Here is a 24,199-nt window from a genome sequence, read left to right as displayed (position 1 = left end):
GCGGCTCGAGCGTCAGCGAGAGGGTGCGTCTGTAGGAAGCAGGCGCGTCAACTACGGTGTGTATACATATAAATGAAATTAGCGTGAAACAGTATATGGCGTAAAACACTTTTGTGTGTATTTGGGGGAAGATACCAAATACCATCCCACACTTCTTAACGCTGAGTTAAAATATGACTTGCATGTTTGGCACCAAGTAAGTTTCTTATAGATTTTACATGTAAAATTTCCTAAATAATGTTCCCATATTCGTAATCTACTATTTCGCACACTCAATGTATCTAACGACAATCGGAAAAGATTACTCCAATCTACTGTTTCTCAACGTAGTTCGAAGAGACTGAAATATATGCATGAATTTTAAACATAGTGTGACATCCACTGGCTTGTCCTTCCGTGTATCAGTAATAACAAACACTATCGGTAAGACACAGGATTTCAAGAAAAAGACATTTACATAGTCACGTTTCATTCGCGTCAAATCATGTTTCTCCTTTAAAAGAAAATTATAATTTCACGCAGTAAGCATTATTTGAAAGCAAACCGCACATTTCTCTTTCTTCCGGCATCCACTTTTGTCGTAGTTCCTTTTTAAATAACCCTAGCATTACTTCGCAAAATTTACTATTGTGCAACTAGGTTTGCATAGCGTAGGCGCAATAACTTACATACCTAAAATAACCATATGTTTAAAGAATTTGTGAAAAAGATTGATGTAACGATATTTCACTTAGCAGATTTACACGAGAGATGGATTTCACGACTCTGCTTTTTCTTGTTTTGTAAATAGTCGTATAAAAACAATTTCTGTTGTGAAATTCAGTCTTGTTTGCTTTGACACCGACTGTCATTTGTTGTCCTATCCCCTTTACTGGATGTCTATTTCTGTGCTTTCTGTGTCAACTGCGTAGTTGTCAAACAACTAGAATTCTACCGTCTTTAATATAATTCACACTTTCTAAGACAACTAAACAATCAATTGTACAAAAATAAATTATACTTACCTATTCTCTGTCCAACAGGAGTGCTAAATGGGTTTCCTCCGAAGAACGACATGTTTGCTGATCATGTGATGTATCGAAAACTCGAAGTCAGTCGTTCGATTTACGTCTATGGATCGTTGTCATGGCAACGACGCTGAATTACACGTTTTGGTGGTGTAGTGGTTTATATGTTGAATATTTTTTTAGTAATCACTATATATTAATTTGTATAAATTGTAGATATAAAAATGGACCATACCGGTAATGCATACGAGTCTCTTGAACCTGGTGTCATTGACGAGGACATGATAAAGGATGCAATAGATGAGCAAGGGCCAAAGGGTGAAGCTGGCCGATTAGCAAGAGAAGAAGGGATTTCTTATGATGAAGTAACATCTCTCAGACTCGAGTTCAAAAGTAAGTAAGTTTTATTGACAGAATCAACATTACACTGTAATTTGTAAAATATTGACCCAGTGGACTCTACTGAGGGCTCTGATCATACCAGTGGGCTCACCCGGCTATTAAAAAAAAAAAAAATCGGTAACATAAAGTATGTTCCATTTGAGCATATGTCGGACAGATGGAGGCAGTGGTCGAATGCGGTGGTATGCCATACCGCCTCTGGTTTTTCAGTTATGAAGGCATACCGCCTCTGGTTTTTTAGTGATCAGGACATACCGTCACTGGAGAGTACATGCTGAATATCTGTAATAAATCTATTTTTATACGTAGTAATTGACGAAAACCTTTGCACGTAAAAAGAATTATTATTTCTTATGTAGAAATAATTTCTAAGTTAACAACACCGACATTTTAATTTTTTTCTATCTTCTGTATTTAAAATGGGATGTCTTTAACGAAGTTCATCTAGTTTATATTTTGATGTGCCATATTGAATTGTTTCTTTCGTATGTATGTGTGTGTTCTTCCATGTTGTCTTTTTGTCTTAATTCATATAAATGCCGTATTTTGAGTAGTGATGGTCAGTGGGAATATTCCCGGTGGGAAGGAAAATAAAAACTGGGAATATTGTCGGGTCTTTTCCCTGGCATATAAATTCCTGGGAAGGAATTTATTTCAATTTATTTACTTTATCTTCCAAATTATAAGAACCATATGACTAATTACTTTATTTTAATTTATTATGATTTACTTCTAGCTTTTAAATAATTTGGAAGTTAGAAAACAATAAAATTCGTTGACTGTACTTTATATAACTAACAATATGATTTTTATGCTCCATTTCCATTTGCACTAAAAAGTAGCAAAGTACTAATTTACAAATGATGAAAAGGAACCAGTTTGTAAAGTAGTGTAGAAATTATGTAGAAATAGAGACAGTGGCGTAGCACACTTTTGCGGGGCCCCCGCAAAGTATAGAGAAGAGGCCCTAGTTGTATAGCCGACAGAAGTAAGGTTGAAGTTCTACTTGTTTAAATCTTTATTCATCGCAAGACTTCGGGGTCCTCCGCACTGCGGGGTTTGCGGGGGCAGCTGCTACGCCACTGAATAGAGATGTAGTACTATAAATACACTCCAAACCACCGTTAGTAAAAGACGTGGGTCTGTCTCCTGTCTCTGACTCGAATTTCTGAAGAGATACTCGGACTTCTCTTTCATGTGAATTAACGCATGAAATTTCGAGAAATAGGTAGGAAGTAAGGTCGTGTGTGCCAATGTTACGCTCAAAATTATAAAGATAACTCAATATCTTGCAAATACTGCGAACTTAAATACACATGGTGATCAGAAAAATAGAAACACCTGTAGTTGGCAACACGTCAGATGTATGGGTTGGCAGTGGTGTCGTGGCGCCCGCATCGTCGGACCGCTTGTGGTGGTGTGTTAGGTCGGTCTCCATACTACGTCAGGCGCAGTGGAACAGCAGTGTCCAGTGGCTGCAGCAGACGGAGGTAGTGTAAAATGGGAGACCTCTCAGATTTTCAAAGAGGGCAAATTGTTGGTGGTTATGTGGAGTGAGTGTGACGGCAGTGACTACTGTGTTAGGTGTGTCACGTGGGACAGTGTCGAAGGTGATGACGGCCTGCATAACACACGGGAAAACCACATCGGGAAGTGGAACAGTGGGCGGAAGAAAATCATGAGTGACAGGTCATGCCGGGTATTAAAGCGCATTGTCACGCAGAACCGTCGTGCCACTGCGGAGCAAGTGACGGAGGAACTTAATCAACACCTCCCCCACCCTGTTTCGACAATCACAGTCCGCCGCGAACTACATGACATGAACTTACGGGGTCGTGTTGCACGGGCCAAACCGCTCATCAGGGACCATAACGCTTTCGCACGCCGCAAATGGTGCCGCGATCATGCAACTCGGACCGTTGAGAACTGGAAACGTGTGCTATGGTCGGATGAGTCATCCTTCACCCTATTCCCAACCACGAGCCATGTTTATGTGTGGAGAACGCCCAAAGAAGCTTATGATCTGCAGTGTCTCCTCCCAACTGTGAAACATGGCGGCGGCTCGGTGATGCTGTTGGCCGCCATATCATGGTTTTCATTGGGTCCTGTGGTCACACTAAGCGGACGAATCACTGCCAACGATTATGTCGCAATTTTAGGAGACTACTTGCATCCTATGGTCCGGATGTTGTTCCCGGACAATGACGCCATCTTCCAGGATGATAATGCACCCATTCACACAGCTGCCGTTGTTGCAGCGTGGTTTGAGGAACATCGGGATGAAGTTCAACACCTCCCCTGGCCCGCCCAATCCCCAGGTCTCAACATAATTGAACATCTGTGGTCCGTCTTGGAAACACGACTCCGGCGATGATTTCCACCTCCATCCTCTCTCACAGAACTGGCCGATGCCCTGCACGAGGAATGGTGTAAAATTCCACTTGCTACCATTCACAACCTCTATGCCTCCATCCCACGTCGCATCAAGGCTGTTCTGAAGGCGAAAGGTGGCCCGACACCATATTAATCTGGTAAGTTGCAATTTCGTTCAGGTGTTTCCATTTTTCTGATCACCATCTGTATGTATGCGTAAATGTTGATAAAATGGTGAGACTATGTCTTCTAGCAGTTGTCCAACCTAATTTGTTTATAACATTTAAAAATTTAATATGTTTATATCAGTAGCAGAGTCAAGTTTAGAAAATCAACTTATATGTAAATTTAAATTTAGCAATGTAAAAGTATGTGGACTTACTATACCATTTTTTCCACATATTTACTTGCATAGAACATATTGTAAGTAAATATACATTTATGCGTACTCTCTAAATATAATAAAATATTAATAAAAAAACGTAATACCGTTCAGAATATACATTTTAAAGAATTCTCTGGAGACAACAGTAATATATACTATGATTTAAAAAAACGAATTTAACTTTGAAATTATAATATAGTAATATAATGTAATTTTCTTTGCGATTGTACATAAATTCCCGGAAAATTCCCATTTTTGGGAATCTTCCCGGGTATATAACCGAACAATATTTTCCCGGAAATTTACCCATCACTAATTTTGAGCATGAGCAGATTTAGGAGTACTCTGCTGTGGGAGCAATTCTTCCGGGGTTTGGAATACCCCTCAGTCGAGGGGGGTTCGGGAGCATTCCTGCAGGAAATTGTTAATATAAAAATTCGGTTTTTGAGCATTTTCGTGGATAATTCTCTACAGTACAATATAAGGGCATATTTTCCCCCATAAAGTTGTTGGTGAGCGACAAGAATCTCTTCATGACCTTCCTCCAACCCGTAACTAAAGAGAAGCTCTATAGTGGTTTTCAGTTACTATGTAAATAGAAACGCTATCTTTTAAGCAACATTCCCTCCCCGTATTTCAACATTTAGATAGCCGGTATGTCGAGTCAGAATCGTTATTTCAACATTTAGATAGCCGGTATGTCGAGTCAGAATAGAAGGGTTCCAGCAATTGTTTCTACTAAAATTTAGGTAATTTCTGTTCACATTAGGTTAGTTTAGGTTAGTAGTTTATGTTACATTATGTTAGTGTAGGCGTCTAGCATAATTTTCGGCTGATATTTAGTATCTTCCCCAATCTACGTAGTAGGAGTAAGAGTAGTATAAGTAGTAGTAGTAGCAGTAGTAGTAGTAGTAGTAGTAGTAGTTGTTGTTGTTGTTGTTGTTGTAGGAACGGGTTAGAAGCCCCGCAGGGGTTGGTTGGGTTCTGTTCTGAATATAAAATAGGTAATTTAAAGAGTTGTGGAAGATACTAAATGCCATCCTAATATTAAAAAAAAAAAAAAAAAAAAAAAAATAGAATTTCGCTTATTTATACTAATATTAGGTTACATTTGGTTACGTTGTGTTAGGTCTAAGTATGTGCATAATCCATTTCTCCTGTAAATTTTCTAGTTTTTACATGCTTCTGGACCCCTTCTGCTAAACATAACCCAGATTAGGTTTGATTCCTTATTTATGCCTTTACCTAATTTGGTCCCCATCTATCCGACATACCCCTCCATTTGTTATCCCGAAGTTAGGACTTTTTTTTTTTTTTTTTTTTTTTGCTATAAGCATAGGAAGCTTGTACAGTGAAACCTCTGAATAACGGACACCAATGGGACATTAATTTTTGTCCGTTACTGATAGGTTACAGAAATTTAATTTCTCACAAAGGTAATTGTAGGGGAGAGGGGGGTACATTTGAACATCTGCTTTCGAATATTCGTTTTTGCTTCCAAACACACAGTAAATTTCCTCCTAGAACTGTAGCAAAAACTAAATATAATATACATTATATTTGCCATAAAATAGAGTACTTTGTTTGATCTTGTCATTCTGTGCATGGGCGCAGGGGGTGTCGTTCAAATGTACCCCCTTCGGGGGTAGATTTAAACAAGCATGGGGTAGATTTGAACATACGTGGGGCAGTTTTGAACAAACCATTATTTTACTAGAATAATCGTTATTTTCAGGATGAATTCGTTTACGAACAACAAGGCTAATGTAACAAAGCACCATTAACGGTTTAAGGCACAAGAATTAACCAATCGCGTATGGCAAGGAAATAATAATAATAGTAATAATTGCTGAAACATATATGCAGGCCCGTATTTGTATATTGTGCGCCTCTGTGCTCTAAATAATTTGCCTCCCTTTCGGAAACACATCTGAATTGAGTTGAATTCATAGTTTTTGGGGTCACTGAGATGAATAGTGACAGTTTTAATCCTATTCAACTTCAAGGTCATACTCAACTCCCGAGTGAGGCGGGCGAGAGTTTAAAAGTAATCGAAAACGACAGATATTAGTGTTGAATTCATTGTTTTCGAGGTCGCTGAGTTTAAGGGTATCAGTTTTCATAATGTTCAAGTTCATCCTCACCCCTTGGGGTGGGAGTAGGAGAGAATGACTTTTTTAAAAATAATCAGATAAGCTAGCTAATTAATAACTACTGTAATTAGAACGAATTAAACATTTTCTCGCTCTTGCGCGGGACTCTGAGTGTGATAGTCATATAACTTTATTGTGAATCTTTTTTTTAATCCAAAATTTTGCCGCCCCCTAAATTGTGACGTCCTGTGTTCGAGCACAGAATAGTAGTTACCTAAATACGGGCCTGCATATATGCTGTACGTTATACGTTACACACACACACAGAAAAGGATATGTGGACAACATATCTTTAGGCGTAGGTGTGATCAGAAGAAAAATTTAAAAAAATACGATCATCGTAGCATATCTGTGAAAATATGATTATGATTCACTTTTTAATTTTGCTCGTCATACCTGATAGGCTTAATGGAAAACCTATTACTACTAGCAATCTAAGAGATCTAAGAAATTACATTTTTTTTCACCACTAACCGGGTACTGGACACAAAATTTATTCTACCCTAAAATTCTGCAAATCAACATGAAATGTCAGAACTTTTGCAGTACGCTTTGCCTCTCCAGAAGTTGTGGGATTAGAAAGTCTACACACAATATCAGCAGTTGGCATTGAACATTTGTCTTCCTTGTCTGAGAACACAAACATGTTGGTGGTACTTATAAGTTTCAGAAAAGTAGAGGTAGAACAATGTTCAAATGTGCCCCCTAATTTTTGTTCAAAACTGCCCCAACCGGCATGACCAAGCGGAATTTGGTAATACCCAGATAGTACAAACTATTGTGAAATACAAAGGGCAACATTAGATAAGTAAATTAATGTACTTGCTTCTGCAATGAATGGCAGATAATATCAAAACACAGGCTTCTGTCAAAAATCTTACAAAACTTCACAAAAATTCCAACTTTCCACCCCACAAATGTAACAAAATACTGCTGTTCATCAACAGTTACACTAAAATGGCAGATAACAGGTGACCGTCACGCAACGCAGTTTTGTCAAACTAAAAATTTTGAAACCACCAGATATGCTATTATTTCTAGCCTGTTATCTTAAATGTTCAAAGGTACCCCCTGTTCAAATGTACCCCCCTCTCCCCTATACAGTAAATACATTATGTATGAGTGTAAATACCTAAAATTCAATATGAAAATACTCTATTTAGTGCGTATTTGAATTATTGGGAGAGATGAAGGAGAAATTCATTTCTGTTAATATTATTGCTTGGGGATGTGTTAACTTGACAAAATTACCTTTGGTTGTATACATGAGCGTCCGAAGAAAATTTTCTGGGGGGTTATCTCCCTAGTTGCTATATTACGTTTGAAATTTTATATTTGTATTAAGAAATTCTTAAGAAATTTAATACATTTTCGTGAGCCAGAGGGGGCCTCACCCTGCCCTCCAGGGGCGTCATTTCATACTTTGCTTGAGGGGGAAAAGAGCACCACCGACATAAGACTTTCACGTTTTGTACTAGTAATTAGTAGACAATCTATTAAAGTATATGTATTCCTCAAACTCTTCTGGGGGGAATTGCCCCCTCCTGTTCCCCTAAATGACGCCTTTGCTATCCTCCCCTTAGGGCGCCTATGGTTATAGATCTATACAAATTCACTTGGAGAATAGTTATGGAAATTTACAGTACAACTATTTACGTTTCATGCTAGCGATAATAAATGAAATTTCAACACATTAGAAACTATGTGCTTTTAAAATGTTCGAAATGGGTGTTCGACAGCATTAATTTCCAGTAATAATTGTAAACTTTCGTAATTTTATTCTGTATGTGACCATAAAATAGCATCTTTATTTCAATTCTTTTACGGTAAAAAATATTTTGTGATATGAAATGGAAATTCAGAAGGAGCCCTCTTTGCAAATTTCTCAATATTGATCAATGGAGGTGAATAATGTTTTAATGTTTGTATTTAAAATCTAAAATGTAGTTTGACTACTGCATATGTTTTAAATTATAGTAATTACTTAATTTCTTAATGAATGAAAGTTCTGAATTTAAGATTACTTATTAATTAACATATTAAAAGTACCACAAAACACACACACACACACACACACACATATATATATATATATATATATATATATATATATATATATATATATATATATATATATATATATATATATATATATATATATATTGGTCTAGGAATTAATTCGTGCGGTTTTTAATAAAAATTGAAGCTTTATTTCAAAAACAAAGTAAATGAATACGTTAACAAAAATATTGTCCATCGCTAGCCACTACCATCTTTCAGGCAATTTACGGATTCCGTGTCGGAAGAATTCCTCATCTTTTGACGCAATCTAATCAAAGATCCATTTTTCGATATTTTCTGAAGAAGTGAACCGCTGTCCAATCAAATCGTTATTCATGCAATCGATCAAGTAGTAGTCAGACGGAGCAGTGTCTGGTGAATATCGCGGGTGGAGTAACACTTTCCATCCGACATTTTCCAAATAGGTTTTGACCGGTTTTGCGACATGTGGTCGAGCGTTATCATCTTGATAAATACGTTTATTATGCCTGTTATTCCATTCTGGTCATTTTCAGGCCAGAGCTTGCTTCAAACGCATTAATTGTTGTCGATAGCGGTGTCCATTAATAGTTTCACCAAGTTTCAGAAGTTCATAGTACACCACACGTTTCAAATCCCACCATATATACAGCATAACCTTTGCACAATGAATATCTCGTTTCGGTTGTGAAGGACCTGGTTCACCTTGCTTCACCCAGGCCTTTTTTCGTTTAGGATTCTCGTAATGAATCCACTTCTCATCACCAGTTACAATTCGATGCAAAAATCCCTTCCTTTTCTGTCTTTGAAGCAGCAATTCGCAAACGGTTTTTCTTCTTTCAACGTCTTTCTTTTCAATTCATGTGAAACCCAATAAGACATCTTTTGAATCATTCCTATGGCTTTGAGACGTTTGGAAACTGTTGTTTGCTCAACTCCAAATGCTTCTGCAAGTTCGTCCTGCGTTTGACACGAATCCTGATCAAGCAATGCTCTCAATTCTTCATCTTCAAATTCTTTTGGCTGTCCAAATTGCTTTTGGTCTTCCAAGCTGAAATCACCACCTTTAAACCGTGCAAACCACTTCTGACACGTTCGCTCAGCTAGAGCATGGTCACCAAACACTTCCACTAAAATATGATGACTTGCGGTAGCACTTTTCTTCATGTTAAAGCAATGAAGAATAACTCCCCGCAAAAACACTTTATCAGGCACAAAATGCGCCATTTTCAGTTGAAGAAAAAATGTTGTTGTTTCCGCTTCAAGCAACTGACATATACTAAACAAGATGCTCAATGACAGTAGTTTTCAACGCATGTTTGGATCAACGAAACTATGGGACAATAAGCTAGTTACGCCATCTTTTGTAAAACCGCACGAATTAATTCCTAGACCAAATATATATATATATATATATATATATATATATATATATATATATATATATATATATATATAATGTGTATATTTTGTATGTATGTGATAGATAAAAATATGACACAACTAGATACATATATACAAAAAATATATCCTGACGGTACAGGTAGTCGATTGAGAAATGATTCTAATAAATTCATTCAAATTGGAAGCATTTTGTGTCTCAATGAAATAAAAAAAATAATAATAACTGGTAGTAATCAATCTTTGAAAAATACTAAATTCGTTGGGTTGCATATATATATATATATATATATATATATATATATATATATATATATATATATATATATATATATATATATATATATATACTATGTGATCAAAAGTATCCGGACACCTGGCTGAAAATGACTTACAAGTTCGTGGCGCCCTCCATCGGTACTGCTGAAACTCAATATGGCGTTGGCCCACCCTTAACCTTGATGACAGCTTCCACTCTCGCAGACATACTTTCAATCATGTGCTGGAAGGTTTCTTGGGGAATGGCAGCCCATTCTTCACGGAGTGCTGAACGGAGGAGAGGTATCGATGTAGGTCGGTGAGGCCTGGCACGAAGTCGGCGTTCCAAAACATCACAAAGGTGTTTTACAGAACTCAAGTCAGGACTCTGTGCAGGCCAGTCCATTACAGGAATGTTATGGTCGTGTAACCACTCCGCCACAGGCCGTGCAGTATTAACAGGTGCTCGTGCGTGTTGAAAGATGCAATTGCAATCCCCGAATTGCTCTTCAACAGTGGGAAGCAAGAAGGTGCTTAAAACATCAATGTAGGCCTGCGCTGTGAGAGTACCACGCAAAACAACAAGGGGTGCAAGCCCCCTCCAAGAAAAACACGGCCATACCACCTCCGAATTTTACTGTTGGCTCTACACACGCTGACAGATTACGTTCACCGGGCATTCGCCATACCCACACCCATCGGATCGCCACATTGTGTACGTACTCCACACAACGTTTTTCCACTGTTCAATCGTCCAATGTTTACGCTCCTTACACCAAGCGAGGCGTCGTTTGGCATTTACCTGCATGATGTGTGGCTTATGAGCAGCCGCTCGACCATGAAATCCAAGTTTTCTCACCTCACGCCTAACTGTCATAGTACTTGGAGTGGATCCTAATGCAGTTTGGAATTCTTGTGTGATGATCTGGATAGATGTCTGCCTATTACACTTTACGACCCTCTTCAACTGTTCGCGGTCTCTGTCAGTCAACAGACGAGGTCGGTCTGTACGCTTTTGTGCTGTACGTGTCCCTTCACGTTTCCACTTCACTATCACATCAGATACAGTGGACCTAGGGATGTTTAAGAGTGTGGAAATCTCGCGTACGGACTTCTGACACAAGTGACACCCAATCACCTGACCACGTTCGAAGTCCGTGAGTTCCGCGGAGCGCCCCATTCTACTTTTTCGTAATGTTTAATGACTACTGAGGTCGCTGATAATGAGTACCTGGCAGTAGGTGGCAGCACAATGCACCGAACACGAAAAACGTATGTTTTGGGGGGTCCGGATACTTTTGAACACATAGTGTATATAAAGTAACCCAAAAGTAGGTATACAGCCCTGCATTGATCAAGTATGACATTTTAATTTACTAAGATGAGTTTATTTGCTTCAGTCTATTCTGAATTCAATGTATGAGTGAAAAGAAATTAAAAACAAATAATAAACTAAACTTGTATCGATAACAATAAGCAAATTATATAAAATGCCATGGGCCGTTCAATATGGGACTGTATAGCCTACTTACTTTTGGGCCACCCTGTATATGTATGATGCTTGTATGTGTCAGTCCATCTTGATGAGTTTCTTTCTACGTCACTTGGTCAGACCACATGAGTTATGATTTGATTTCTGCTTCTGCTATCTTAAGTTCCCATATCAGAGTTCACTAGCCCTTAATTTAACTCACTTAAGGTTAGTCTAGCTATAGGACAGTGGTTCCCAACCTTTCTTCACTGCCGACATGCTTTAGTAAACCCTTATGACATGGCGACACACTTATTTGAATTTTGTTTAATTATGACAGTGTAATTCTATAAGCTTCTACATAGAGGCGACTCCATGTATATTGAGCATTGTCTCTACTGCTGTACGTTGACTGGTATAGTAGGGCGTGTCGATTTTTTCAATTGTCAAAATCCTAAAATGAGGGGTGCTAAAAAGTTGAGACCTGACATTGTATTTCGAAGCATATATTTACAAATTCGATATAATGTTATTTTGCTAGGTAAATATCAGTCCAAAATTTTGTCATTTCCGATCTTTTTTTTACAAATTTAATTTTGTTGTTCATAGATGGCGCCGGCGTTGTATTTCATTTATTGAGCAGAAATACATGCTTGTTAAGATTAGTTTTATCTATTTGCACATTGCTGCGTTACAGTTTTAGTATTATGTCAAATTTATATTCTACAATCATTAAATTAGATACATTTTTAATAAACAGGTGCTAAATTTCTCACATTTATTATTTAATAACTTCAAGGGCATAAGATTAAGAGCTTCAAATTTGAGTGTGTAAATGTGCCTGCCATATCTACTGCCGCCCTTATGGATGTTGGCTTGATGACCGACAACGACCAAAGGTTTGTGATTGATCACAATAAAGTGAAGAGAGCACAAGAAAAAAAATAATGAAATCCGTGGACCAAGAATTTGATGATTTCTCTCAGCAAGGTATAATAAACTGCATCTTCTTTGACGGCTGTGATGATATTACGAACGTTATGTTGGTAGTAGAAAATTCAAATCACCAGTTTCCTGGAATTATATGAGAACAACACTATTTTGTTTACAGCGAGCCAGGTGGACGCTGTCTTTATCATTTCACTCCTCAGAAAGATTGTGACAATAAAAAGGAAGCTGAAATTTTTGCTGATAATCTTGAAGATTTTAGAAGGGTATTGATAAAATCTTACAAGCAATTGGAGGTGATTCTATCAACATCAGCACTGGTTGGGAAGGTCGTACTATGCATTGGGTAGAAGTCAAACTCGGTCGTAAGATTAATTGGTTACTGTATGCTCTTCACACCAACGGGTTACCTCTGCGACACTTAATCACAACACTGGATAGCATAATTTTGTCTAGCAATCAGTGGAAAGGTACTAGTGGAGGTATGCTAGACGCAGTTACTGGACATGAAATCGATCCTTCATAGCAAAAACTCCCAATTGGAGAGCTTCTTATTGCGCTGAGTGAAAATATCGTAAAAGATTTATCTACAGATCAAGCATATCAGATATCAGATATCTGATTACACACACCATTCTCACTGGAAAAACTCCATGGGATCTGACGCTTTTTGAAATTAGTCCAGTCAGTCATTCAAGATGGTTGACTACAGCAAATAGACTGCGTCATTTGTGGGTTTATAAACATAAACTTAACGTCAAATATCTCATAAATCTTAGGCGGATATTGAAATACATTGCTAGTGCCTATTGCCCTGCTGGTTCAACATCAAAATCAAGCATTGCTGGGGAAAGGGCCACGCCACATCTTGTTTCAACTGCAGTGACTTGATATGCAGAAGAAAATTGTTGTGGATGCTGTACTTCAAAAGCTACTTAACTTGAGAAGTGAGGCAGTACAAGGAAATCTCTCTGTACATTCGAGGAAAACACCTGATATCGACCCCAATGCCTCGTTCGTGCTAGAGATGATCGACTGGTCTAAAGGTGTTTATGAACCTCCCTTAACATGCAAACTTTCAGCAGTGGTAGTAAAGAAATTTGTAGACTTTCCGATTGCTATTTTCATCGGCCAAATGACGATTAATCTATAGAAAGGTGTATGAAACAAGACACAGAGGCAGCAGCAAAATTCTATACGCATGAGAAACGTGAGGGGTACATGATAGTTCAAGAAGCAAGTCCACAGATGATGTCCGGAAATGAATGAAAACACGACATAATGAAACTTGTTTTGTGAATAACTTGTGGGTTAATAGTATTGCTTACTTGTTGCTGTTTCTTGAATACATTTGTAGTAAAACAAGGACAGCTTTATAACAAAATGTAACACAAATGTAGCATATATATAGTAATTCTATAGTAGTAAATAAGAAGTGTATTAACTGTATGATGCAGCAGTTACAAAATAATTTATTATAATGAAAATTAGTAGTTTGCCAATGTGGTTGAGTAAGGTATTTTTAAAATCAATGAAAAATGTGTTTCTCAATATTTGTAACAGAAGCTGCACACTTCAAACATGGAGAATGTTACATGTTTTTACTAAAACAATTATAAATTATAATAGTACATAATCAAAATAATGCTTTCTGTTTTTAGTTACTGCAATGCAATAATATAAAGTCTAAATACCGGTACAGTATTTCAGTACGCACGTCTATGTACGTAGAAATTTTATTGACTGTTTTCTCAAAGTATTGGTTATATACTCTTTCTTACTGTATCTCTAGCTTTATTAATATGTTTGATGATTAATAAAATGTTTCATACGGAAAAATAATTTATTTTATAGTATCGCATGGCATTTTCGAAAGTATTTCAGTATGAAATTCTGAAAACTGTTCTTGTGTTATATTCAAATCTTGATTTACCTAGCTAGAATTTCTTTAATCACAAAACTAAGTACGGATTTGAATTTCTCATACCTAAAAACATACTTTTAAGACCCCTCATCATGAAAAATTGCAAAAAGTATATTTCACCCTCAGAAATGACACGCCCTACTGGTATAGTCTGTTTCAAAATTAATTTTACTAATTATTATATGTTTCCCGGTTTTTAAATTCTCAAATTTCGTGGCAGTTAAACATCTTTTGGACAATTGGCAGATGTCGTCGTGTGCTACTTGCCGAGATGATGTGATCCTGATGCACTTGCGTATCGCACACTTTTATGTCACTCATTCCTATTTAGTGCGTTCTAACAGCAAAGATTATCGTTCCATTGAGTATTCAGCACATTCTTGTAGCATGCGCAGAATAATCTGAACTCAGAGAAAGCTAGGAAAGCCTGAAAATTCTAGTCAGGTTCTTAAAGATAATGTTAACACCATTCCGGATTTTATTTGTACAGTTGGTATAGCAAAGGCGCTCTGAGGTTTTCCTATTATGTTTTAATGTTGCTATTTTTTAATTATTTTCTTGTTATAAATTTTGTATTGTGTTCTTCTAGTCTTTTTACGACCTCTATTGCGTCCTTTCTTTGTACTTTTGTACACTTTTTTTTGAAGAAAACTTTGGTTTGGATTCTAAGCTGCAGTTCTTGTCGCCCATTGGCTTTATCAGGATGAAAAAAAAAAGCCTCACTGCTGACCCTCAGTTAAACCGTAATCATTCATTCTATTAGATTTTGGGAGAGTTGGGTTAGCTCACCCCTGAAATTTGGGAATTACCAAAAAAATGAATATTGGTAAATGTATTCTAGGGCATAAATACGTGCCTCGGTAAATATGATTAAATCATCTCGTACCTTTCTATGATAATATATATATATATATATATATATATATATATATATATATATATATATATATATATATATATATATATATATATATATATATATATATACAGGGTGTCTATAAGAGGTTATTAATCACATCAAAATAAGAGAAAAAGTTCATATGGACCTATGGCGAAAAGTGCATAGTTTCAGAGCTAGGGCTGTCCAAAATCGCGAGAAAGCCAAAGTTCAAGAGGTTCTATTTCGAATTCCAGAAACTGTGGATGGTAGTCCTTATCGGCGTAAAGGAAGCCACGCATACACAATCCGAAAGTGCATATTTCGTCAATTTTCAATATGTGTACAGGGCATTCCCTACAGGGTTTAATTCTCACATATGCTCTCAATAGAGTTTTCAGATATACGCTGATTTTAACGAGGGCCCAAAGTAGGCTGGAGATAAGCCTTCACAGCTATGGACATCCAATGCTTCGGATGAAAGTCGGAAGTGTTAGAAACCGGCAGCTTCATGTCTTTTTGTGTTCTGAATAACGTGTGATGCGATGTATTTCGTGATGGTATATTTCACGTTTTCTTCACTTACAAGCATGAAAGAACACATTGCAGAATGCGTTCTCCTGAGTACGAGAAACTATGCTGCTGACGATCCTTAACACTTCCGACATCGTGCCAAAGGATTCCATATTCACTGCTATCAAGGCTTATCGTTTTCCTACTTCGGATCGATCATAAAGTCAGAGCGTATCTCAAAATTCGGTAGATGGCATGTCTGGGAATTTCATCCTGTATGGAATACTCTGTACACCCATTGAACATTAATGAAATATGTATATTTGAATTGCGTATGCGTGACTTCCTTCAAACTGATAAGGACCGCCATCCACAGTTTCTAGAATTCGAAATAGTACCTCTTGAAATTTGGCTTTTTCGCGATTTTGGACAGCCCTAGCTCTGAAACTATGCACTTTTCGCCATAGGTCCATAGGAACATATCTCTTATTTTGATGTAAGGAATCACCTCTTGCAGTTTGTCGCTATAGTTCATTAACACTCTGTATATATATGTAATAGACGTAAGCAACACTTTATATTTGACAAGAATTTTTAATTTTTTTGGCGGGAAATTAAATTAGCATGACGCGATCATTTTAAATATTGTATCTCAAAGTCTACTAAGACAGTATTTTATTACAGCATATCATATGGATGGGGCCACGGTGGCTCTGTGGTAGAGCGTTCACCTCTGGTGTTTGAGGTCCCGGGTTCGATCGCAGCCCCCGCCAAGTGAACTTTGTGGTGGACAAACACCGTGTGCGTGGGTTTTCTCGGGGTTCTCCCGTTTCCTCCCACTTTCTTCATTCCACCATTTCATTCACTTCTCATCATCACCGTCTCCTTTAGCCTAACCGGTATAACCGTGGGACGTAAAACTCAAAGATTTAATTTCATTTCTTTTATCATATGGATGGATACAGGGTGTTACTTTCTTTAATTGGACACGAACTTTATGTTGTTAGCCTTGCAAATACATTCATAGGTACAATTTGATTGGTTTATTTATAATATAACGAAATAAGCACAGTTACTACAAGAAGTACAGAACATCTGTACAAAATGCTATTTATCTTCCATATATATACAATGAGCAACATCATCTGAGTATTGCAATAGAGAAATCTGTTTACTACTCAGTCTACATTTCAAAGTACGCAGGCGAATATTTAATTGTCTCCACTTATATTTCTGGTGTCTTGCAGCATGTCCTGCTAAAAGATACAGTCATTTTACATACTAACACACTTACACTTAAACACTTTCGAGTGATGAACTCAGTACTGATTGGGAACTTTTACTCATCAGACTCAGCATGAAGCTATTTGAGCAACATAGATCTTTAAATAAGACATCTAATCGGAAACCTGTTCCCTGATTGGCTCCTAACAACCAATCATCTTATAGAAAACAAAGTTACACAAAAATTCCAAAATCCCTTTCCCTTCCTGCTCTATCCTTGCATACGCATACAAATAATCTAATTACATGAATACAAACATTAATTCTTCTGTCTTTTCAATAATTTATCCCACTGACAAGAGCGGACTTGCCCTATCTGGCTACCGGCAAACAGCAACATGATAAAGAAGAAAGTACAGTATATATTTCTAGGGAAAATATTTTGTTTGAAAATTTAACCTTAATTAGTCGCTAATGACAGACAAATACTTTCAACATCTTCTAATGCTAGATTGTTTAAAATGTTTCCAACACACTAGTTTTAAAAATCAAGGAATGGTTGCTTTGATTATAATGTATAAAATATGGTTAAAATCTGTAAGAATAATAAGTTTTTTTTTTCGATAATTGGAAATACTTATTATTCATTTATCTATACATTTATTATTATGCGTTGGGGATGCTACCTTATTGAAGCTTTGGTCTTCGGAGTACGTGAATTTAGAATAATATGTTGTACCAAATGGACCTATAAACTATTAACAAGGAAGCAAAAATCATTTATGAAAGTCAATTGTTTGACTTTGCGTTTTTATGGGTATAAATGAAAGGAAAAAAGCTGGAAGAAAATTAAACTAGCTCGAAGATTAAATTCACAGACCGTTATACAATATGTAGAATAGCAATAAATTCGCAATTGTGCATCCAGTTAGGCAAATAAGAGTATCACAGATTGGAGTATCAGATTGGATGATTAATTTGATTTTTCAAAATTATTTTCACGTATTAGCGTTGTTCAATTTTCATTTTAAAAAAATACTTCATTTTATATTACAAACATTCTTCATTTGCTGTAGTCAGGGGATCCTGAGGGTCCGAACAACCATCCCCGGAATTCTGACTTTTCTATAAATTTTGTCTAATTTTAGGGGCGATATTACAAATTTCAATACAATTTGTCATAATATTGAATTTGAACACTCCCTGAAATGAATTTCTGCTCACGTCCCTGGCTGTAAGTATTAAACAAGTTTAATAAACACAACAAGCGAACCTTATTTGGTAGGATATAGTTTGGAGGGTCAGCTCCCCATTCCTCTCCCCAGTTACCCCTGTATATATCGCTATTGTAAGTTCCTTGTTGTTTCCATTTTTTTTATTGTTAACTTTACCAAATAAAACTAGTCTCCCTTTGAGCTGTGAAAGAGTTTATTATTTTTTTTTTCTACCTAAATGTACTCGTAGTTGTACACTTTTTGCTTGCAACTTTCTGCACGAATGAACATTGGACTCAGATTCTTGATGGCTGGGAAGTTTTGTGAGTCGGAGTTCCTGCAAAAATGTTTTCTTTACGCAATAAATGAAACATGATTATAAGAACTATTATTTTAATATGTCCTTTTTCTTTACACGTAAGTAGTAAGCATCTGCGAGGATTTTTTCACTCTTCAAAGCTTTTCTGCACTCCTGATCTGGGTTCAGTTATTTTCGAGGAGTTGCAATTCTATTTCTGCAGACAATAAACTATTGTCATTGAGATTAAAAGAAATAAAGTTATTGTTGGGTGAGTAGTGTTAAAAGTGATTCTACTGTTTTTATATACAACGAAAGAAAAAACATCTGTTAAGGAAAAATGAAAAATGACAAAGTTAACTTGAGAGAGTGAAAGCTGATTCGAAGCAAGCTGTATATTTGCTCAAGCAGGGGTACCGATGTACCTGTGCTCCATTGACTCCATCCGCTCCTGACGAAATTTGACAGACCAACGGTGAATGGCATGTTCATTTCCCATTCTTGACCCAAATGCAGCGTTGATGTTTCCTGTTGCTTGCTGTGTAGAATGACCCGATGGAAGTCGTGAAAAAAATTACAATTGTGTGTTTTCATGGTGCCCTTTTATAGACCCTGTTCATCAACGCAGTCTCCTGATTGTCTTGGTGAACTTTTATACGACACTGTTCATCAACGCAGTCTCCTAATTGTCTTGGTGAACTTTTATACGACACTGTTCAACAACGCACTGTCTCCTGACTGTCTTGCTGCATTTTCATACGACCTTGTTCAACAACACACTTTTCCTGACTACCTTGGTGTACTTTCATACGACTCTGTTCAACAACACACTGTCTCCTGACTATGTCTTGGTGCACTTTTATACGGTCCGTATTGATCAGCTCACTGTATTTTATATCAATTCTTATTGTTATCAAACAGGTAGACCTAGTTACTTTATTATTTGTTCTTAACGTCTTCTTACTTATAACTTAAGCCCGGAACAGTCGAAGCAAATAACTGGAATGTTATACTTGATCAATGCAAGAATGTATACCTACTTTTGGACCACCCTATATATAGATGTGCTAGCAACGCTACTCTGTAAATTCCCAACCAAGCATACATGCCTGTTCATGCCTAAACTTGGGATTAAATGCCATCGCAATTGTAACCTAATAGCTTGATGAACCCAAACTATGGATTCGACACTAATCTCAGTCACTTGAGACATTTTACATTTCTCCCGTTCTCACCTCCCATGCCTTTGGGGGCTGAACTTGGGCTTTAACGCTATCCGGAGTGTAATTATTATTCTCAGAAACATCGAGAACTATGGATTCGATACTAATAGCGGTCGTTTTCGATTATTTTTACACATCAACCCCTTCCCACCGACCTAGGGGTGATCATGAATGATAAATGTAGACTTAAATGGTATATGGAGTGAACCAACTTAGGGACTCCGAAAACTGTGAATTCGATACTAATATTGGTCATTTTTAATATTTTTTTCATGTCACAATTTCCCCCCAGTGATACTAATGGGGGCCAAAATTGGATTTACACGGCATGTGGAGGCTCGTTATTTATCTCAGCAACCCCGAAAACTATGGACTTCACTAATATCGGTTTTTTCGATCATTTTATATGTTCAACGTAGGGACCCTAAAAACTATGGATTCGACACTAATATCGGTCATTTTCCTTATTTTACATCACAATTTCACTCCTTGGGGTGCTAATAGGAACTGAATTTGAACTTAAATAGCATTTGGAATGTTACTCTTTATCTAAACGACCCCGAAAAATATGGATTCGACACTTTTATTGTTTTTTTAAATAATTTTTATATCTGTCCTTCCCCTCCGGGCTAGGAGTGCCATGGGTGTCTCGCCCTCACTGGGGGCTGAACTTGGACCTAAACGACATCAAGACTGCTATCAATTAAGTTAACGACGCTGAAAACTAATGATTTGACATTAATACCTATCGTTTATAATGCTTTTACATGTCTCCATTTTATCCCCTGGTGTTAATGGGGGCTTAAATCGGACTTGCTTTGGCAAAGTCGAAATAAATAGCGTTTCTTTGACCGCCTGTACGAATCACTGGCAATAAATCATGCATTAAATTTGCCAAATTAGTTGTTACAGATTTTCAATTCATAAACTCATGTTGGTTTATATCAGTTTCATCCTTTACTTTATTGTAAATATATTTATACATTAGTTTTTCGAAAATTTTCGGAGTAGCATTCATTATACAGAAATACGTCGAAAATTCTTGATACATTCCTTCTTACTTTTAGTGATCGCTACAATCTTCCATTTATCCGGATAGACATTAGTTAAACAGGGGAGATAAAATAGGTGAAATTATATCCGCTATTCCTTTAACAATAAAGGCTGATATACCATAAATTCCACATACAGATTTAATCTTAAGAGATTTAATAGCTTCTAATATATATTCAGTTGTAATTTCGGGAGACTTATTTTCATCAAATACTGTAAATGATGAATAACAATTAACTGCATAAACCGAAAAAGCCTGGAAAAGCAGTGTTCAGCCAGTACTTCACTCTCAGTCAACAAACTATCTTTTAAAATACCAATCGATTCATTGCTTTTCACACCATTAACATAAGTTATATCTAAAATTTCTCACAAGCTGAAGTTAAATTATTCTTTCTATTTTTCTATAATAAATTTATCTATTCTAATTCAATTGGATTTTATGAATTTTCTACGGTTAGAAAAACTATAATAATCGTTAATACTTTGAGAAATTTTATACTTTTTGTAAACCTTATTCTTACTCCTTAACAAGGAAATCAAGTTTCTCTAATACCATAAAGGATATTTGGAATTAAATTTTGTGATTAAATCTAATTTTGGAAATTTTTTCATCAGTACAATAACTTTCTAAGTTTACGAGCAACTTCATTTATATTATTACCCTATAATATGTTGCATCGAGAGTACAAAGAAATATATTAACCTTTAATAAATAAAAAGCGTTCAATAGTCTCATAGGGTTTACAAACATTGAATAGAGAAACTTTCATTACAATTGGATAATGGTATATGTCAGGGACCACCACCCTACTCTTCATGTTTATTAGACACAGGAGATGCATCAGTTATAACCAGGTCCAAGTCCGAGAATGTTGGTTCCACACTAAAATTTAAGTTATCCAAATAAAAAAGTCAATAATGACTGAAAGTTAACTTTCAAATAATAGTATATTCTAAGTAACAGTTCTTTATTCAGCCAGCCTATTTTAAATATATTAGTCTCCAAAATTTAATACATTATTTTTCAAAATACAAATACTAGAAATTGATAGAAATGCAATTAAGATAGTTCTCAAGGGTGTTCAGGAGAAAATGCTGGATGAACATATACACAGGAGATTTTTTTGTAGATTTGCACTTAAGTTCGATCGAGGCAGATTCAGTGACACTAGATCGTATCTTGGTGGGGGCACTTGGTCGAAAAAGCGTTGTCGAAAAAGTGTAAAACGCTTTTTCAGGCCAGCCACCTTGAATGAGGTTTTCTTGAGTTTTCCTCATTCACACCAGGCAAATGCCGGGGTGGTACCTAACTTATAGGTCCCAGGACGCTTTCTTCCTTCCCCAATCCTTTCTTCCTTCCCTTTCCCCGGATAGTGTGCTTGCCAAGGGACGTCATCCCTCAAACGTGATGGGCTAAATGGTCATGAGATGCCTAGAGCCCAGAAATCTAAATCCTAAATCCTAAAATCCTAGATCGTATCTTCAAAACACTTGAAAATTGTTTCTCGTGGCTATTAAAGAACCTTCATATCTATCACCTGTTTCTTCACTACAGTGTCTGTCAGGCCTGAAGCAAGTGTATGTTTCAGGAAAATAATTCTGGTTTTAATATGTGTTCTAGGGCTATCAGCCAGGTGAAGATTCGAATGCAAACATCGCGTTTATCTTCAGGGAATTTCTGAAGGTGAATGAAACGTCCGCATTTGACACGTCGGATGTCAATATCTTCACCTGGCCAATAGCCCAAGAACATTTACTGAAATCATGTCGGCGAGGAAAATTCACTTTTTTAAATCCTGATTGTTATGAACTTAAGATAACCAAGTTTCTGTTACTGCAACTATATCATGATCACAAGAAACTTAAAAAAATATAAAAAAATACTTTTGGTACGTAATCCACAAACATTCTCGTACCAAATCTTAAGACTTCATACTTACCATGAGAATAAGTGGAATAAGTATTTTTGGCAAGTTCATATTAATTCCATGATTTAAAAAGGTCCGATAAGAAGTCCTCTAGGGCACATTTCTGGATCGCTTACGAAAGAGAAATCTTGTTCACTGTCTTAAACATGACAAGGAGAATAAGAGTCATATTTTGTCTTCAGTTTAGTGCAAATCACTTCAGTCATATTTAACTGCTTTACAATATTCTCGACTTCTTCAATCTCAACTGATGGGCTGAACCTGGTTACAATTCTTTTTTCCCCTTGATTTTGAAACCAATTTAGAGTTACAGGAACCACAACCAATTGTGTTTCCTTTATTCTTTCCTTAGATTTGATCTTCCTTGCACTATTTTATTTGTACGATTTAGCATTTGCTAATTATTTCTTGTTATCACCTAAGAGGGATTTTGAGAAGACTGAGCCAAACGTTCATATTTGCTAATTTCACTATTTTTAACTAAGCTTGAATACTGACCTCTATAATTTATATCCGGAACAATTCCAGAATCTGAATCTGCAGTAACATTAGAAGGTAGAGTTCTTTGATTATTGGCACGCTCCTCAACCAACTATTGTTTTAAAACATAATTCTTTTTTTGATAAGCAAGGTTTTTCACTAAATTCATGTAACTTTTCTCGTCTAATCCTATTTAGACTTTGTTCTCGTAATTTAGATATAGACTAAAGATCTCTAATGGATCCTTTACAGCCAAAACATAAGAATTTTTTTTTCATTTGTACATTACCTTGATTATCAGTTGATTTATCCAAAGTAAAAACCACTAGATACTTCAGGTGAATAATGTTCAAATAAAATTATTTTCATCATTGTAAAGTTATTCAAAACAAGTTAAATGAGTTTTACTCGAATTCAAGATATACCGGTATCTTACTGTTTTCTGATTTCATCTGCAGATGAATTACATATTGGACAGTTATGATGAAAGTGTCATTTATAAAGTACATAATACACAAAGACCAAAGGGCATTAGAGTTGGAGTGATCTCCCACCACAAATTCAATCGCCACCCACGAGCTGTGGCCTATGAGCCTTCTTAATGAGTCGACCCGTATTTCCTCCATCATTGAGCTGTTATTTCTTGTGCACTAGTGAATTAATTTTACCTTCAAGATTTGTCCCTCGCGCTTAGTGTTCGCTTAGAGCGAGTAACCCCGTTTTCTCAGGAAATGGAATACTCCCACTGTGCAGCCTGACCAAAGTCTTAAGCCTCAGCTTATCCTACTGATGGAATCGGCCTTCTAGCGAGTCAGGTCCATCCAAGCTCTGCAGGCATGGCACCCAAGCGTTGTAAGGCTATCCATCTCACATCCCCGCAAGTGCATGTATTCGCTACCGAAGACTACAGTTTGACCACAACTCGGCAGAGTCCAACTCAATCCGAAAGCCCCATGCGAACCCGAGGGAGTTTGGTCATTCCCGGCCCTGCCTACCTCTATCGTTCAATGACAAAACCGCCTTC

General features: G+C 36.7%; 2 protein-coding genes across 7 annotated transcripts in view; one reads left to right on the top strand and one right to left on the bottom strand.

Annotated features, from left to right (window-relative positions):
- Positions 1-1,200, bottom strand: part of LOC145680246 (TOM1-like protein 2) — a 172,184-nt gene extending 170,984 nt beyond the window's left edge. For 3 of the 4 annotated variants that reach the window (XM_081750573.1, XM_081750575.1, XM_081750577.1), the window contains exon 1: positions 1,005-1,200. In XM_081750573.1, coding sequence (XP_081606699.1) covers positions 1,005-1,056 — 52 coding nt within the window. In that variant the 5' untranslated portion in view covers positions 1,057-1,200. Of the gene's footprint in view, positions 1-672; positions 844-1,004 lie in introns of those variants that run through there. The other variant, XM_081750576.1, reaches the window with a different exon arrangement.
- Positions 1,201-1,231: 31 nt separating this feature from the next.
- LOC145680245 (dynein regulatory complex subunit 3-like) overlaps positions 1,232-24,199 on the top strand; it is a 62,681-nt gene continuing 39,713 nt past the window's right edge. The window contains exon 1 of one of the 3 annotated variants that reach the window (XM_081750569.1): positions 1,232-1,400. In XM_081750569.1, coding sequence (XP_081606695.1) covers positions 1,232-1,400 — 169 coding nt within the window. Of the gene's footprint in view, positions 1,401-1,542; positions 1,741-24,199 lie in introns of those variants that run through there. The other 2 variants (XM_081750570.1, XM_081750571.1) reach the window with 2 other exon arrangements.

The sequence above is a fragment of the Thermobia domestica genome, chromosome 3, assembly GCF_964235325.1.
Source record: "Thermobia domestica chromosome 3, izTheDome1.hap1.1, whole genome shotgun sequence".
NCBI lineage: Eukaryota > Metazoa > Arthropoda > Insecta > Zygentoma > Lepismatidae > Thermobia > Thermobia domestica.
Note: the sequence above shows the minus strand (reverse complement) of the source record. Positions and strands in the feature narration are given on the sequence as shown.